At 44.1% G+C, this 15,445-nt stretch overlaps 1 protein-coding gene across 1 annotated transcript in view; it reads right to left on the bottom strand.

Annotated features, from left to right (window-relative positions):
• Positions 1-15,445, bottom strand: part of LOC139376414 (vesicle-fusing ATPase) — a 56,813-nt gene that overhangs the window by 26,112 nt on the left and 15,256 nt on the right. Inside the window, exons 2-8 of the mRNA XM_071118982.1 lie at positions 12,890-12,975; positions 10,715-10,814; positions 8,263-8,302; positions 5,798-5,964; positions 5,304-5,411; positions 4,935-5,010; positions 564-719 (exon numbers count right to left, since the gene is read on the bottom strand). Of these exons, the coding sequence (XP_070975083.1) occupies positions 564-719; positions 4,935-5,010; positions 5,304-5,411; positions 5,798-5,964; positions 8,263-8,302; positions 10,715-10,814; positions 12,890-12,975 (733 nt within the window). The remainder of the gene's footprint in view (positions 1-563; positions 720-4,934; positions 5,011-5,303; positions 5,412-5,797; positions 5,965-8,262; positions 8,303-10,714; positions 10,815-12,889; positions 12,976-15,445) is intronic.

The following is a 15,445-nucleotide window of genomic DNA, read 5'->3' as shown; positions in this document are numbered from 1 at the left end:
TTTCCCCGAAAATAGTTTGACGTGTTTGTCACAATGTGCAGTACTGGTCTGAGAATCAATGCCATTTGAACACAGAGGCTTATTCATGTCATGGTGTTCCTTCCAGAGACTGATTGAGTGATTTGTTTTGGCAGGCAGCCCCCCCCCCCCCCCCTCCTCACAGTGGCGAATGGTTCGGTCTGTCTAACGCTAGGCTGGAACACAGGCTCCCCGGGACCTCGAAAAGTGGTTACCGGGGGGATGTGGTGAGAGACAAATACACATAGTGTGAGCTATAAAAAGAATGAGAGAAGGAAAGCACTAGAAAGAGAGCAAAAAGAACACGTGTGTAAGACAACAGGCATGCGAAAGTACGAGTGAATAAGATGGATTGAGTGAAAGTCGAGAAAGAGAAACTTCTGTTGAGAAAGAAATATGGATGAAGAGAAAGAGACAGCAAGAGAGAGGAAGAGTGCGAAAGAAAGAAAGAGTGCGTGTGAAAGAGCGAGAGAAAGAGAGAGAGTGCGAAAGAGAGAACGCAAAAGAGAGGCAGAGACCGAGAGAAGGATAGAGAAGAAGCTCACCCATCTGCTCCACAATGTCTGGAGGGAAGACTCGGGAGGCGAAGGCCCTACGGAAGATGTCGGAGAACTCTTTGTCCAGGCCACCGATGCCCATGCGCTCAAAGTTCCAGTCTGGGTTGATGATAGACTGGCGAGACTCTCTGGTCTTAGACTTCCCTGTAGGGGACACATAGACACAGTTACAAACATACAGTGCATTCTGGAAGTATTCAGGCCCTAAACTTTTTCCACATTTTGTTACAGCCTTATTCTAAAATTGATTTAAATTGTTTTTTCAACTCATCAATCCACACCCCACACACACACACAACCCCAAAATGACAAAGCAAAAACAGTTTTTTTATGAATGTTAACTAATTTCAAAAACATAAATATCACATTTACATAAGTATTCAGACCCTTTACTCAGTACTTTGTCGAAACACCTTTGTCAGCGATTACAGCCTGGAGTCTTCTTGGGTATGACACACCTGTATTTGGGGAGTTTCTCCCTTTCTTCTCAAACTCTGTCAGGTTGGATGGGGAGTGTTGCTGCACAGCTATTTTTCAGGTCTAAACCAGAGATGTTAGATCGGGTTCATGTCCGGGCTCTGGCTGGGCCACTCAAGTACATTCAGAGACTTGTCCTGAAGCCACTGCTGCGTTGTCTTGGCTGTGTGCTTCGGGTCGTTGTCCTGTTGAAAGGTGAACCTTAGCTCTAGTCTGAGGTATTGAGCGCTCTGGAGCAGGATCTCTCTGTACTTTGCTCCATTCATCTTTGCCTCGATCCTGACAAGTCACCCAGTCCCTGCCGCTGAGAAACAACCCCACAGCATAATGCTAACACCACCATGCTTCACCATAGGGATGGTGCCAGGTTTCCTCCAGACATGACGTTTGGCATTCAGGAGACAGGGCGGCGCACAATTGGCCCAGCATCGTCCAGATTAGGGGAGGGTTTGACTTGCTAGTTAAATAAAGGTTAAATAAATGTAAAAAATATATTTCAATCTAGTTTTCATCAGACCAGAGAACCTTGTTTCTCATGGTCAGAGTCCATTAGGTGCCTTTTGGCAAACCAAGCAGGCTGTCATGTGCCTTTTACTGAGGAGTGGCTTCCGTCTGGCCACTACCATGAAAGGCCTGATTGGTGGAGTAATGCAGAGATGGTTGTTCTTCTGGAAGGTTCTCCCATCTCCACAGAGGAACTCTGGAGCTCTGTCAGAGTGACCATCGGTTTCTTGGTCACCTCCCTGACCAAGGCCCTTCTCCCCCGATTGCTCAGTTTGGCCAGGTAGTCAGCTCTAGGAAGTCTTGGTGATTCCAAACTTCTGCCATTTAAGAATGATGGAGGCCACTGTGTTGTTGGGGACCTTTAATGCTGCAGACATTTTTTGGAACCCTTCCCCAGATCTGTGCCTCAACACAATCCTGTCTCGGAGCTCTACGGACAATTCCTTCGACCACATGACTTGGTTTTTGCGCTGACATCCACTGTCAACCATGGGACTTTAAATAGACAGGTGTGTGCCTTTCCAAATCATGTCCAAATCAATTAAATTTACCACAGGTGGACTCCAATCAAGTTGTACAAACATCTCAAGGATGATCAATGGAAACAGGATGCACCCTTAGGTCAATTTCAAGTCTCACAGCAAAGGGTCTGAATACTTATGTAAATAAGGTATGTTTTTCTTTTTAATACATTTGCAGAAATGTCTGAAAACCTGTTTTCGCTTTGTCGTTATGGGGTATTCTGTGCAGATTGAGGACAATTTTTTGGTTAAATCGATTTTAGAATAAGGCTGTAACGTAACACAATGTGGAAAAGGAGAAGGGGTCTGAATACTTTCAGAATAAACACTACATGTGCAGACCAGCTGGCTGGAGTGTTTACGGACATATTCAATCTCTTCCTATGACAGTCTTCTGTCCACATATGCATCAAGATGGCCACCATTGTTCCTCTACCCGCATTTCTAAAAACATGTTTTCACTTTGTCATTATGGGGTATTGTGTGTAGATTGCTGAGGATTTTTTATTTATTTAATCCCTTTTATAATAAGGCTGTAAAGTAACATGTGAAAGGGGTTTGAATTCTTTCCGAAGGCACTGTACATAGAGGGAAAAATGTAATATATTATTATAATAATAATAAAATGGCATTTAGCAGATGTTTTTATCCAAGGCCAATTACAGTTGAAAGGCTGGTCAAGGCTCAGACGGCTTACCAGGACATGTACTCAAAAGCATCCACGGACCAACTGGCAAGTGTCTTTAATGACATTTTCCTCTCCCTGACCGAGTCTGTAATACCTACATGTTTCAAACAGACCACCATAGTCCCTGTGGCCAAGAAAGCGAAGGTAACCTGCCTAAATGATTAACACCCCGTAGCACTCACTTCAGTAGCCATGAAGGGCTTTGAAAGGTTGGTCATGGCTCACATCAACACCATCATGATGGAAACCCTAGACCCACTCCAATTCGCATACCGCCCCAACATATTCACAGATGATGCAATCTCATTCTTACTCCACACTGCCCTTTCCCACCTGGAAAAAAGGAACACCTATGTGAGAATGCTGTTCATTGACTACAGCTCAGCGTTCAACACCATAGTGCCCTCAAAGCTCATCAGTAAGCTAAGGACCCTGGGACTAAACACCTCCCTCTGCAACTGGATCCTGGACTTCGACGGGCCGCCCCCAGGTGGTAAGGGTAGGCAACAACATCTGCCACACTGATCCTCAACACTGGGGCCCCTCAGGGGTGCGTGCTCAGTCCCCTCCTGTACTCCCTGTTCAACGACTGCGTAGCCAAGCACGGCTCCAACACCATCATTAAGTTTTCTGACGTCAACAGTGGTAGGCCTGATCACCGACAACAATGAGATAGCCTATAAGGAGGAGGTCAGAGACCTGGCAGTGTGGTGCCAGGACAACAACCTCTACCTCAATGTGAGCAAGATAAGGAGCTGATCGTGGACTATAAGAAAAGGAGGGCCGAACAGGACTCCATTAACATCATTAACATGCAGTGGAGCAGATCGAGAGTTTCAAGTTCTTTGGTGTCCACATCAACGAACTAGCATGGTCTAAACACACCAAGACAGTTGGGAAGAGGGCACGACAACACATTTTCCCCCCTCAGGAGACTGAAAAGATTTGCCATGGGTCCCCAGATCCTCAAAAAGTTCTGCAACATTGAGAGCATCCTGACCGGTTGCATCACTGCCTGGTATGGCAACTGCTCGGCATCTGACCGTAAGGCACTACAGAGGGTACATCCCCAGTACATCACTGGGGCCAAGCTTCCTACAATCCATGATCTATATAACTAGGTGGTGTAAGAGGAAGGCCCAAAAAATTGTCAAAGACTCTAGTCACCCAAGTCATAGACTGTTCTTTCTTCTACCGCCTGGCCAGCGGTACCGGAGAGCCAAGTCTAGGTCCACAAGGCTCTTTAACAGCTTCTACCCCAAAGGCATAAGACTGCTGAACAATTAATAAAATGACCACCTGGACTATTTACATTGACCCCCCCCCTTTGTTTTTACAATTCTGCTACTCGCTTATTATCTATGCATAGTCACTTTACAAATTACCTTGACTAACCTGTACGCCCGCACATTGACTCGGTACCGGTACCCCCCCTGTATATAGCGTCGTTATTGTTATGTCATTTTCTTGTGTTAATTTTTTAAACTTTATTTAGTCAAAAAAATCTTAACTCTATTTCTTGAACTGCATTGTTGGTTAAGGGCTTGTAAGTAAAGCATTTCATGGTAAGGTCCTGTTGAATTCGGCGCATGTGACAAATACAATTTGCTTTGAAACCTGGCACTAGTGGCAACTCTTAGCTCATAGACGGAGGAACGGTGTAAAGCTTTTAATGTATTAACTAAATATTCCATCAATGACAAAGAAAAGTACTTAACATTGGAAAAAAAAAAAAAAAAGACACTTTCCTCTCTAGGGCCATCTAGAATTTCATCACTCAAAACTTCTGAGTACAAGATGAAAGGCCAACAAACCTTGGACAGGGTGCCACCTTGTGGCGGTATTGGGTAACAACAAGCACATGCCACAAATGGATAAAGTCAGTCAGGGTGGTTTAGCGTGTGGTATATTGAGGCCGAATGTCACTTAGTTTAGCCTTGTAAGCAAACCTACTTTAGTTAATTACACAAATCTCAAGCCTTAGTAATTCAAATTGTATTATGCTGAGGAACACGATTTGAGCACATCAACTTGTCAGATATATATGACCCTGATTTACACATACCGTAATGGATTGAGACTAAATCGATGTGCTGTAGTCACGTAATACAAGACAGTGTCACACATGGCCAGTTTTCTGCATCGGAGCGAGCCAGGGACGACACTTACCAATGAGGGTAAGAGAAGAGCTCTCGGCCTTCTCAAAAACCACCTGGCTGTTTCCCAGCAACAAGCCAATGTCAATCTGTATAGACCAGAGACAGAAGACAGTTAGGAGTGAGTAGATGGTGGACAGAGAATAGCACCCATTTGTCACGAGAATTTACGTTACCATCAAGCACCTTGGGTGTGACTTCACCATGTTATATAAACTATAACTACTGTATAAGCTAGTGTAACTAGATTATTACTGTAACAACGATTAGTTCAAGTGTATGAACATTACTATGTAATGTAAAGTGTATTAATCATATATAAATGGTATATCTAATGGTGATAATCAAGGTCCTAAGGTAGGTTGATTGGTGCTCTAGGTACCTTGTGCTTCTTCCCAGAGCCTGCTTCTCCCTTGAGGATGCTTGGGTCCATGGCTTCAATGTCTTTTATCAGCAGGCCAAACAGCTTGTCACAGAAACTAAACACCAGCTAGAGACATCAAGAAAGAGGAAGCGTGGACAATGTTAGAAGGTTAGAATAACGTAAAGTGTCATCAGCATGCAGAACACAAATACAAAAGCGTGGCAACTTGGCACAATCTAAGAACACAACAAAAATGTTTGGGCTATTAAATCATTTGAGGAGAAGTTCGCTCGATGCTACCCCTCAACCTAAAGCCAAGAGTACGACAAAGACAGCCCATGTTAATGATCCACAGTCATTTTTGCCACTTTGCAATGGTTAAGCTGATCCTAGATCGGTTTCTAAGGGCAACTTCTACCAAGAGCCTCAAGACCACCAAAGTCTTCTAAGAGGTACGCAAGTAACCCCACCGTGTCACCCCAGCGTCCTTCGATAGTTTACAGTTCCCGTACCTGCTGGCCCGCACTGAAGGCCTGGCTGTTGAAGTGCTGGATGAACTCTGCAGCCATCTTGTCTGAGTCGTATTGGCTGCTGTCCACACTCTTCTTCTGCAGGAAATCAATCTCCACCATCATGGTGCCCACACACTGCTTGGACTTGTCAAAGTTGTAGTTGGTCACTACATGGAAAGGAAACAGATAGCAGAAGAGTAGCCCGGTAGCTTTTCACCCCTTCACTCTGTTTTCATTTTCAAGTACAATGTCAAAAGTCTGATCGGTGTTCATTTGTAGTACCTTGCTCAATAGTGCTATTCACTTTGCAGCATATTCCATGAACAACCTAATCAAGGACAAACACCTTTAGCATCATTGTTTTCTAATGGATTTTGCATATTGAATCACTTGGTTCAATAATACAATGACCACGTGAATGGCACACTAACACGTTACAGCGAGTTCAAACAGGCCTCTGTTGTTCAGGACCTCACACCTGAGAGAGTGCAGTCTGCAACACAGGGCTACATTTGATGAAGGAACTAGCTGTTCTTTCAACATCTGTTCACAGCCACCTAAGCAGTACCGTAATTATGCAAATTAGCCAATTACCAGCTCTATTCCAGATCAGGGTGTCTTTACATAGTGACACTTTGCTAATAACACTTTCAGAGGGGCATATTTTGAATAATATTATGTTGTTATCCTAGGCAGAGCTAGTCTGGTCCCATACTACATGTGTTGTTGTCATCCATACATGTTTGGCTTGACAAAGAACGGACACAGAGAGGAGTTGGCCAAAGTTCTAAACCGATCTGGACCACCAGGATAAAAAAAAGGCTCTGCGTGGTCAATCCGTCATCCGCAGTGGCCGTATACCCTTTACTGCCATGCGGCCTCCGCTCAAGTCAGAGCATTCATACTTCCTGCGCTTCGCGGAGCAGAGCTGTTCTGAAGGATGTAAGGCAGAGCTATAGGACTTAGGCTGTTACCGCAAGCATCGTCGCTATAGATATTATCAGACAATGGGTGTATACTGGCTAGGGCTTTGATAACCTGGCCGAGCTTCAAGACCACCACGATCTCTGAAGCGATCCATGTGCTAGATCAATCACTTCCCCTCCACCACCCCCTCACTGCGTCCACATAGATCACATCTATATGGGTGGCCAGACCAACCCCCTCCTCCTGAAACTATGGATGTTTCTCAATATGCATACTACCGCATTCTCAGAAGACGTTCTCTTGAGTACGTTCTTGTGAGGACGAGAGGGTGGAGAACGCATAAAACACTCGCCCCTACTGTATTACCTCACACTGCACCTCCCCATTCACTGAACCTTCTTCCAGCGTGGACAATTGCAACATTAGAGACTAAACAAGTTATCCACAAAGCAAAAGGTTTTCCATCATAATTGTCAGCTAACTATATGTGAATCGTAATGATCTAGCTAGCCAGCTTGGTAAAAATGACCTACAACTAAATGTTGTGCAAGGTAGATGTCCATTCTTTGTGGGTAGCTACCTGCTAATTGTTCGTGGCTAACAGACTACGCACACTACAGTGGGTATTTGTGTCACGCTTACACTGAGTGTACAAAACAGTAGGAACACTTCCCGAATATTGAGTTGCACCCTCTTTTTTTCCCACAGAACAGCCTTAATTCATTGGGGCATGGACTCTACAAGGTGTCGAAAGTGTTCCACAGGGCGGCTAGCCCTGTTTCACACAGTTGTGTCAAGTGGGAAGCATTGGCGTCAACATGGGCCAGCATCCCTGTGGAACACTTTCGACACCTTGGAGTTCATGCCCTGATTTCCAAATGTTTTACCTGGGCCAATTGAGATACAGAAACTCTATATCCTTGGCTACTCCATTCAAAATCCGTTTCGCAAAACTTGAATTTAACTCATACTCCGACCCTCCCATGCTCCAATTTGCGTGCTCGGAGCACGGTAGCATGGCTGTTGAGAAACAACCTAGAAATCCAAATCAACAGGCTGGGGGTGGCATTTGAAGCTCTATCACTGCAGCAAAGGACCCATTTCTCGGGCAGAGGGGAAATGTCTCTAAAACCTTTAGAGTGAAACATGATTAAGTTACAGGGTTTTTGCTAGAGAGATGTTGGGGTTGTAATTGTCAAAACCAAGCTTTTATTGAAGATACAGACCATAGCTAGGCATTTATTTTTTTAGTCCGAACAAATTCATATTTACAATGACGGCCTAGGAACAGTGGGTTAACGGCCATGTTCGGCGGCAGAACGACAGATTTTTTACCTTTTCAGTTCGGGATTTGATCTAGCAACCTTTCATATACTGGCCCAATGCTCTAACCACTTGGCTACCTGCCGCCCCATCTGGTGGCTAATGATAGGACAGCAATTATACAATGGCAATCAATGAGAAGAATTCAGAGAGAGACTGCACTTGGTCTTCCTGCATTCACCTCACAGTTCAATCCCATCATGTTTTAGTCTTACCTTCCACATCCTGACCAATGGAGAGGCCTGCCCATTTTCTCTGGGAAAACAAGTAATGTATCCTAGTCAGTGTACAGTTCACACATTTCTTTTGTATTAACTATGCAAACAAAGACCATATAAAAAGGGCATCACTATCTATAGAATCCAGTTGCCCAGCAACAAGGTACAAAACAGGCTCAGGGAAAAGAGACATTCTAACATACAGTACCAGTCAGACATTTTGACACACCTACTCATTCAAGGGTTCTTTATTTTTACTATGTTCTACATTGTAAAATAATAGTGAAGACATCAAAATTATGAAATAACACATGGAATCACATAGTAACCAAAATATATTTTATATTCCTCAAAGTAGCCACTCTTTGCTTTGATCACAGCTTTGCACACTTGGCATTCTCTCAACCAGCTTCATGAGGTAGTCACCTGGAAGGCATTTAAGGTGTGCCGCCTTAAAAGTTCATTTGTGGAATTTCTTTCCTTCTTAATGCGTTTGCACTAATAAGTTGTTTTGTGACATGGTAGGGGTGGTATACAGAAGATAGCCCTATTTGGTAAACGACCAAGTCCATATTATGGCAAGAACAGCTCAAATGAGGAAAGAGAAACAACAGTCCATCATTACTTTAAGACATGAAGGTCAGTCAACCCGGAACACTTCAAGAACTTTGAAAGTTTCTTCAAATGCAGTCACAAAAACCATCAAGCACTATGATGAAACTGGCTTTCATGTGGACCGCCACAGGAAAGGATGACCCAGAGTTACTTCTGCTGCAGAGGATAAGTTCATTAGACTTAACAGCCTCAGAAATTGCAGCCCAAATAAATGCTTCAGAGTTCAAGTAACAGACACATCTCAACATCAATTGTTCAGGAGACTGCGTGAATCAGGCCTTCATGGTCGAATTGCTGCAAAGAAACCACTACTAAAGGAAACCATTAAGAAGAAGAGACTTTCTTGGGCAAACAAATACGAGCAATGGACATTAGACCGGTGAAAATCAGTCCTTTGGTCTGGAGTCCAAATTTGCGATTTTTGGTTCCAACCACTGTGTCTGTGACGCAGAGTAGGTGAACAAATTATCTCCGCATGTGTGGTTCCCACCGTGAAGCATGGAGGTGGTGTGATGGTGCTTTGCTGGTGACACTGTCAGTGATTTATTAAGAATTCATGGCACACTTAACAAGCATGGCAACCACAGCATTCTATAGCAATACACCATCCCATCAGGTTTGTGCTTAGTGGGACTATCATTTGTTTTTCAACAGGACAATGACCCAACACACCTCCAGGGTGTGTAACGGCTATATGACCAAGAATGAGAGTGATTAAGTGCTGCATCAGATGACCTTGCCTCCACAATCACCCGACCTCAACCCAATTGAGTAGGTTTGGGATGAGTTGGACCGCAGAGTGAAGGAAAAGCAGCCTACAAGTGCTCAGCATATGTGGAAACTCCTTCAAGACTGTTGGAAAAGCATTCCAGGTGAAGCTGGTTGAGAGAATGCCAAGAGTGTGCAAAGCTGTGATTAAGGTAAAGGTGACAAATAACACACGATTCCATATGTGTTATTTCATAGTATGTCTGTCTTCACTATTATTCTACAATGTAGAAAATAGTCGAAAAAATTAAGAAAAACCGTCAAATGAGTAGGTGTGTCCAAACTTTTGACTGATACTGTATTTTTGCAACTAATAGACAGTACACCTCCAATAAACCATCAGTGATAACTAGGGTGTTCTGACAAAGACAGTGATGTAGGCTGTCTCTTAAACACGGTCTTATTTTACAACATCTTTCAAGAAGAACATCAGTCCCACAACAGGTTAAAAAAAACGTCCGGACCGGGCTAAGGGTTTTTGACTGATAGTTCATGTGTCACCTACTTTACATGGCGGCCGAAGCTCTAGGCTACTGTACGGCGCATTAGGCCATTGATACATGTCCAGCCAAGAGTTATCATGTAGCGCATTGCTACAATCTTATAAAATGTCTCTACGGTCCTATTTACAACTGCTTCTGTTCATTACTCCAATCTAGTTGTGAAATAAGACCGGCCAAGGAGGACGTTGCTGGAGTACCTGAGTGCCGGCTGTGGCTGCAGAGTTTATAGAAGGAGAAAGAGCAGGCAGAGACACGCAAAGGTCAAAAGCAGCGACAGACATGATAGGAGACAACAGAGAGGAGGAGCATGCACACAGGACGGGCCATAGTAAGCCAGACAGCTAAAGTCAAATACAGTCAGAAGATCATCCACACATTGTGACTGCGCTGCACCTGTAGAAACCAACTTTATCATCGTCATCGATTAAATGATGACTTTAGTTATAACGCCCTAAAACATGTGGGTTCGACTTGGTCAATGTATCATTTATCTATCAAGTAAGGATAGCTTTGAACACAGTGTGTGTAGCCTATTTTATGAAGGCCATGATGGTGTCTCCTACCTGTGGCAGACTGAAGGCGATGGTCCCCGAGACCACACTCTGGTGGGTCTTCACTGTGAACACAAACTTGTGGGTCGGCGTGGTTCTCACGGTCACGTGACTGCATAGAGAAGAGGACTATCATATCATACAGAGAAAACTATGATATGTACAGTGGGGCAAAAGACGTATTTAGTCAGCCACCAATTGTGCAAGTTCTCCCACTTAAAAAGATGAGAGAGGCCTGTAATTTTCATAGGTACACTTCAACTATGACAGACAAAATGAGAAAAAAAAATCCAGAAAATCACATTGTAGGATTTTTAATGAATTTATTTGCAAATTATGGTGGAAAATAAGTATTTGGTCAATAACAAAAGTTTATCACAATACTTTGTTATATACCCTTTGTTGGCAATGACAAACGTTTTCTGTAAGTCTTCACAAGGTTTTCACACACTGTTGCTGGTATTTTGGCCCATTCCTCCATGCAGATCTCCTCTAGAGCAGTGATGTTTTGGGGCTGTTGCTGGGCAACAAGGACTTTCAACTCCCTCCAAAGAATTTCTATGGGGTTGAGATCTGGAGACTGGCTAGGCCACTCCAGGACCTTGAAATGCTTCTTACGAAGCCACTCCTTCGTTGCCCGGGCAGTGTGTTTGGGATCATTGTCATGCTGAAAGACCCAGCCACGTTTCATCTTCAATGCCCTTGCTGATGGAAGGTGGTTTTCACTCAAAATCTCACGATACATGGCCCCATTCATTCTTTCCTTTACACGGATCAATCGTCCTGGTCCCTTTGCAGAAAAACAGCCCCAAAGCATGATGTTTCCACCCCCATGCTTCACAGTAGGTATGGTGTTCTTTGGATGCAACTCAGCATTCTTTGTCCTCCAAACACGACGAGTTGAGTTTTTACCAAAAAGTTCAGTTTTGGTTTCATCTGACCATATGACATTCTCCCAATCTTCTTCTGGATCATCCAAATGCTCTCTAGCAAACTTCAGACGGGCCTGGACATGTACTGGCTTAAACAGGGGGACACGTCTGGCACTGCAGGATTTGAGTCCCTGGCGGCGTAGTGTGTTACTGATGGTAGGCTTGGTTACTTTGGTCCTAGCTCTCTGCAGGTCATTCACTAGGTCCCCCGTGTGGTTCTGGGATTTTTGCTCACTGTTCTTGTGATCATTTTGACCCCACAGGGTGAGATCTTGCGTGGAGCCCCAGATCGAGGGAGATTATCAGTGGTCTTGTATGTCTTCCATTTCCTAATAATTGCTCCCACAGTTGATTTCTTCAAACCAAGTTGCTTACCTATTGCAGATTCAGTCTTCCCAGCCTGGTGCAGGTCTACAATTTTGTTTCTGGTGTCCTTTGACAGCTCTTTGGTCTTGGCCATAGTGGAGTATGGAGTGTGACTGTTTGAGGTTGTGGACAGGTGTCTTTTATACTGATAACAAGATCAAACAGGTGCCATTAATGCAGGTAACGAGTGGAGGACAGAGGAGCCTCTAAAAGAAGAAGTTACAGGTCTGTGAGAGCCAGAAATCCTGATTGTTTGTAGGTGACCAAATACTTATTTTCCACCATAATTTGCAAATAAATTCATTAAAAATCCTACAATGTAATTTTCTGGATTTAATTTTCTCATTTTATCTGTCATAGTTGAAGTGTACCTATGATGAAAATTACAAGCCTCTCATCTTTGTAAGTGGGAGAACTTGCACAATTGGTGGCTGACTAAATACTTTTTTGCCCCACTGTATGTTTACATGGATAGCAAGCATGATATTGAGAGAATTTTTGAATCCCCTTTATTGGTTCAAGACCCGACAGAGAGACCATATGTTCCATGGTGACATTTTTCTGCTGGGGTGGGTTACTTCTTTTACCAGGTAAGAGATTTGGTGAGTCCCACACTTGCCCCAGAGGGACAGGTGCAAGGCCAGAGATGAAAAGACAGAACAACATTATTTGGTGATAGAGAATGAAATCAGAGCAGCCACAGACAGAATGTGACGGCCCTGGGGCTTTTGGCATCCTGGCTAGAGAGCTGAGCCACAGTGATCCACTGTGATCTACCGCCACACACACACACCTTTGATGTGGCAGAGGCACCTCAGGGCTGGGGATCAAAACACACGTACATGCACAAACAGCATACAACCATATAGTGGTCACACACATTACTTACTGTTCAAACTGTGGGTCCTTCTCACTCACGACTGCGCAGTTGGTAAGTGACAGTTCGTCTGTTGGGCATCGCGCCGCTTGCATAGTCTGGCAAGGAGAATAACAGAAAATAAAGAGACTCAATAACCGTAAAAATGTTTTTAAAAAAGGAACATACCAATTGCAATTGATATAGTGTAATGAAAATATTTCCTCTTTCACACCCCTTGTCTGTGGTATCACATGGCCTATGCCTTTTAGTAAGTTTCAGCTATTTGAAAAGATTGTACTACTAAAGGCTGCTCCAATCCAGTTAAGTAGAAAGGACCTGCGTCATTTCCTCAACATTGCTCCCGAGTGGCGCAGCAGTCTAAGGCACTGCATCTCAGCGCTAGAGGTCTTCACTAGAGGCACCCTGGCTCGAAAACAGGCTGTATCGCAACCGGCCGCAATTGGGAGTCCCATAGGGCTGCGCACAATTGGCCCAGCGTCATCTGGGTTTGGCCGGGGTAGGCTGTCATTGCAAATAAGAATTTGTTCTTAACTGACTTGTCTAGTTACAGGTTAAATAAAATACTGAAATAAAAGTGTATTTTGGAGGCGTATAGCAAACAAACAGATAGGCCTAGGCTACATGTGGGACAAACTGCATTCCCATGTCGATTGTCAACCTACGCTCTTTTAAACCAGATCGCTTCTTTTCAAATAAACATTTTTTTTTTTGCCTGTGTGCCAAACTTCCCATATTGCCTCTGTGCGAGTTAGTGGGTCTAAGACAAATTCAATTTAGCCTAGGCAGTGAATGGGGTTGTCCCTCCACTCCAGCTAATTTGATTGGATGGAAAAGATTTTCCTGCTATTGGCTATCCATTCATACATATCCCCAGAAGTGGGAGGGAAGCATTGAAAATATATTGATGTAAACTGAAAAGAGATAACAAGTAAGGAATAGGGCTTTGTGGGTAGTGAAGACATGTAGGATGGTTGACAAGCCTCATACAGATGCAAAACAACTCAGGTTTGTTAACCAAAAATGAAAAATGAAAAATGAACCCCATTTCGTAAAGTGTAGGCTCTTTCAGATGGCACATACTAAAACAGGTGAATCCAGGTGAACGCTATGATCCTTTATTGATGCTACCTGTTAAATCCACTTCAAAATCAGGTAGATTTAAAGAAACTTTTTAAGACTTGAGACAAATGAGACATGGATTGTGTGTGCCATTCAGAGGGTGAATGGGCAAGGCAAAATATTTAAAGTGCCTTTGAACAAAGGTGCCAGGTGCACCGGTTTGAGTGTGTCAAGAACTGCAACGCTGCTGGGTTTTTCACACTCAACCATTTCCTGTGTGAATCCAGAAATGGTCCACCACCCAAAGGACATAACACCAACTTGACACAACTGTGAGAAGCATTGGAGTCAACATGGGCCAGCATCCCTGTGGAATATTTGGACACCTTGTAGAGTCCATGCCCCGATGAACTGAGGCTGTTCTGAGGGCAAAAGGGGGTGCAACTCAATATTAGGAAGATGTTCCTAATGTTTTGTACACTCAGTGGCCCTGAGTGTCAATTAACTTCTGGGCCACATCCTGACTGATGGCAGCCCATTCTTGCATAATCAATGCTTGGAGTTTGTCAGAATTTGTGGGTTTTTGTTTGTCCACCCGCCTCTTGAGGATTGACCACAAGTTCTCAATGGGATTAAGGTCTGGGGAGTTTCCTGGCCATGGACCCAAGATATCGATGTTTTGTTCCCCGAGCCACTTCGTGATCAATTTTGCCTTATGACAAGGTGCTCCATCATGCTGGAAAAGGCATTGTTCGTCACCAAACTGTTCCTGGATGGTTGGGAGAAGTTGCTCTTGGAGGATGTTTTGGTACCATTCTTTATTCATGGCTATGTTCTTAGGCAAAATTGTGAGTGAGCCCACTCCCTTGGCTGAGAAGCAACCCCACACATGAATGGTCTCAGGATGCTTTACCGTTGGCATGACACAGGACTGATGGTAGCGCTCACCTTGTCTTCTCCGGACAAGCTTTTTTCCAGATGCCCCAAACAATCGAAAAGGGGATTCATCAGAGAAAAGGACTTTACCCCAGTCCTCAGGAGTCCAATCCGTGTACCTTTTGCAGAATAGTCCCTGATGTTTTTCCTGGAGAGAAGTGGCTTCTTTGCTGCCCTTCTTGACACCAGGCCATCCTCCAAAAGTCTTCGCTTCACTGTGTGTGCAGATGCACTCACGCCTGCCTGCTACCATTCCTGAGCAAGCTCTGTACTGGTGGTGCCCCGATCCCGCAGCTGAATCAACTTTAGGAGACGATCCTGGCACCCTGAAGTCTTTTTCACAACAATTGAACCGCTCTCCTTGAAGTTCTTGATGATCCGATAAATGGTTGATTTAGGTGCAATCTTACTGTCAGCCTGTAAAGCCCTTTTTGTGCAAAGCAATGATGACGGCACGTCCCTTGCAGGTAACCATGTTTGACAGAAGAAGAACAATGATTCCAAGCACCACCCTCCTTTTGAAGCTTCCAGTCTGTTATTTGAACTCAATCAGCAAGACAGAGTGATCTC

Source organism: Oncorhynchus clarkii, chromosome 20 (assembly GCF_045791955.1).
Source record: "Oncorhynchus clarkii lewisi isolate Uvic-CL-2024 chromosome 20, UVic_Ocla_1.0, whole genome shotgun sequence".
NCBI classification, from domain to species: Eukaryota; Metazoa; Chordata; class Actinopteri; order Salmoniformes; family Salmonidae; genus Oncorhynchus; species Oncorhynchus clarkii.
This window is presented reverse-complemented; position numbering and strand designations above follow the sequence as displayed.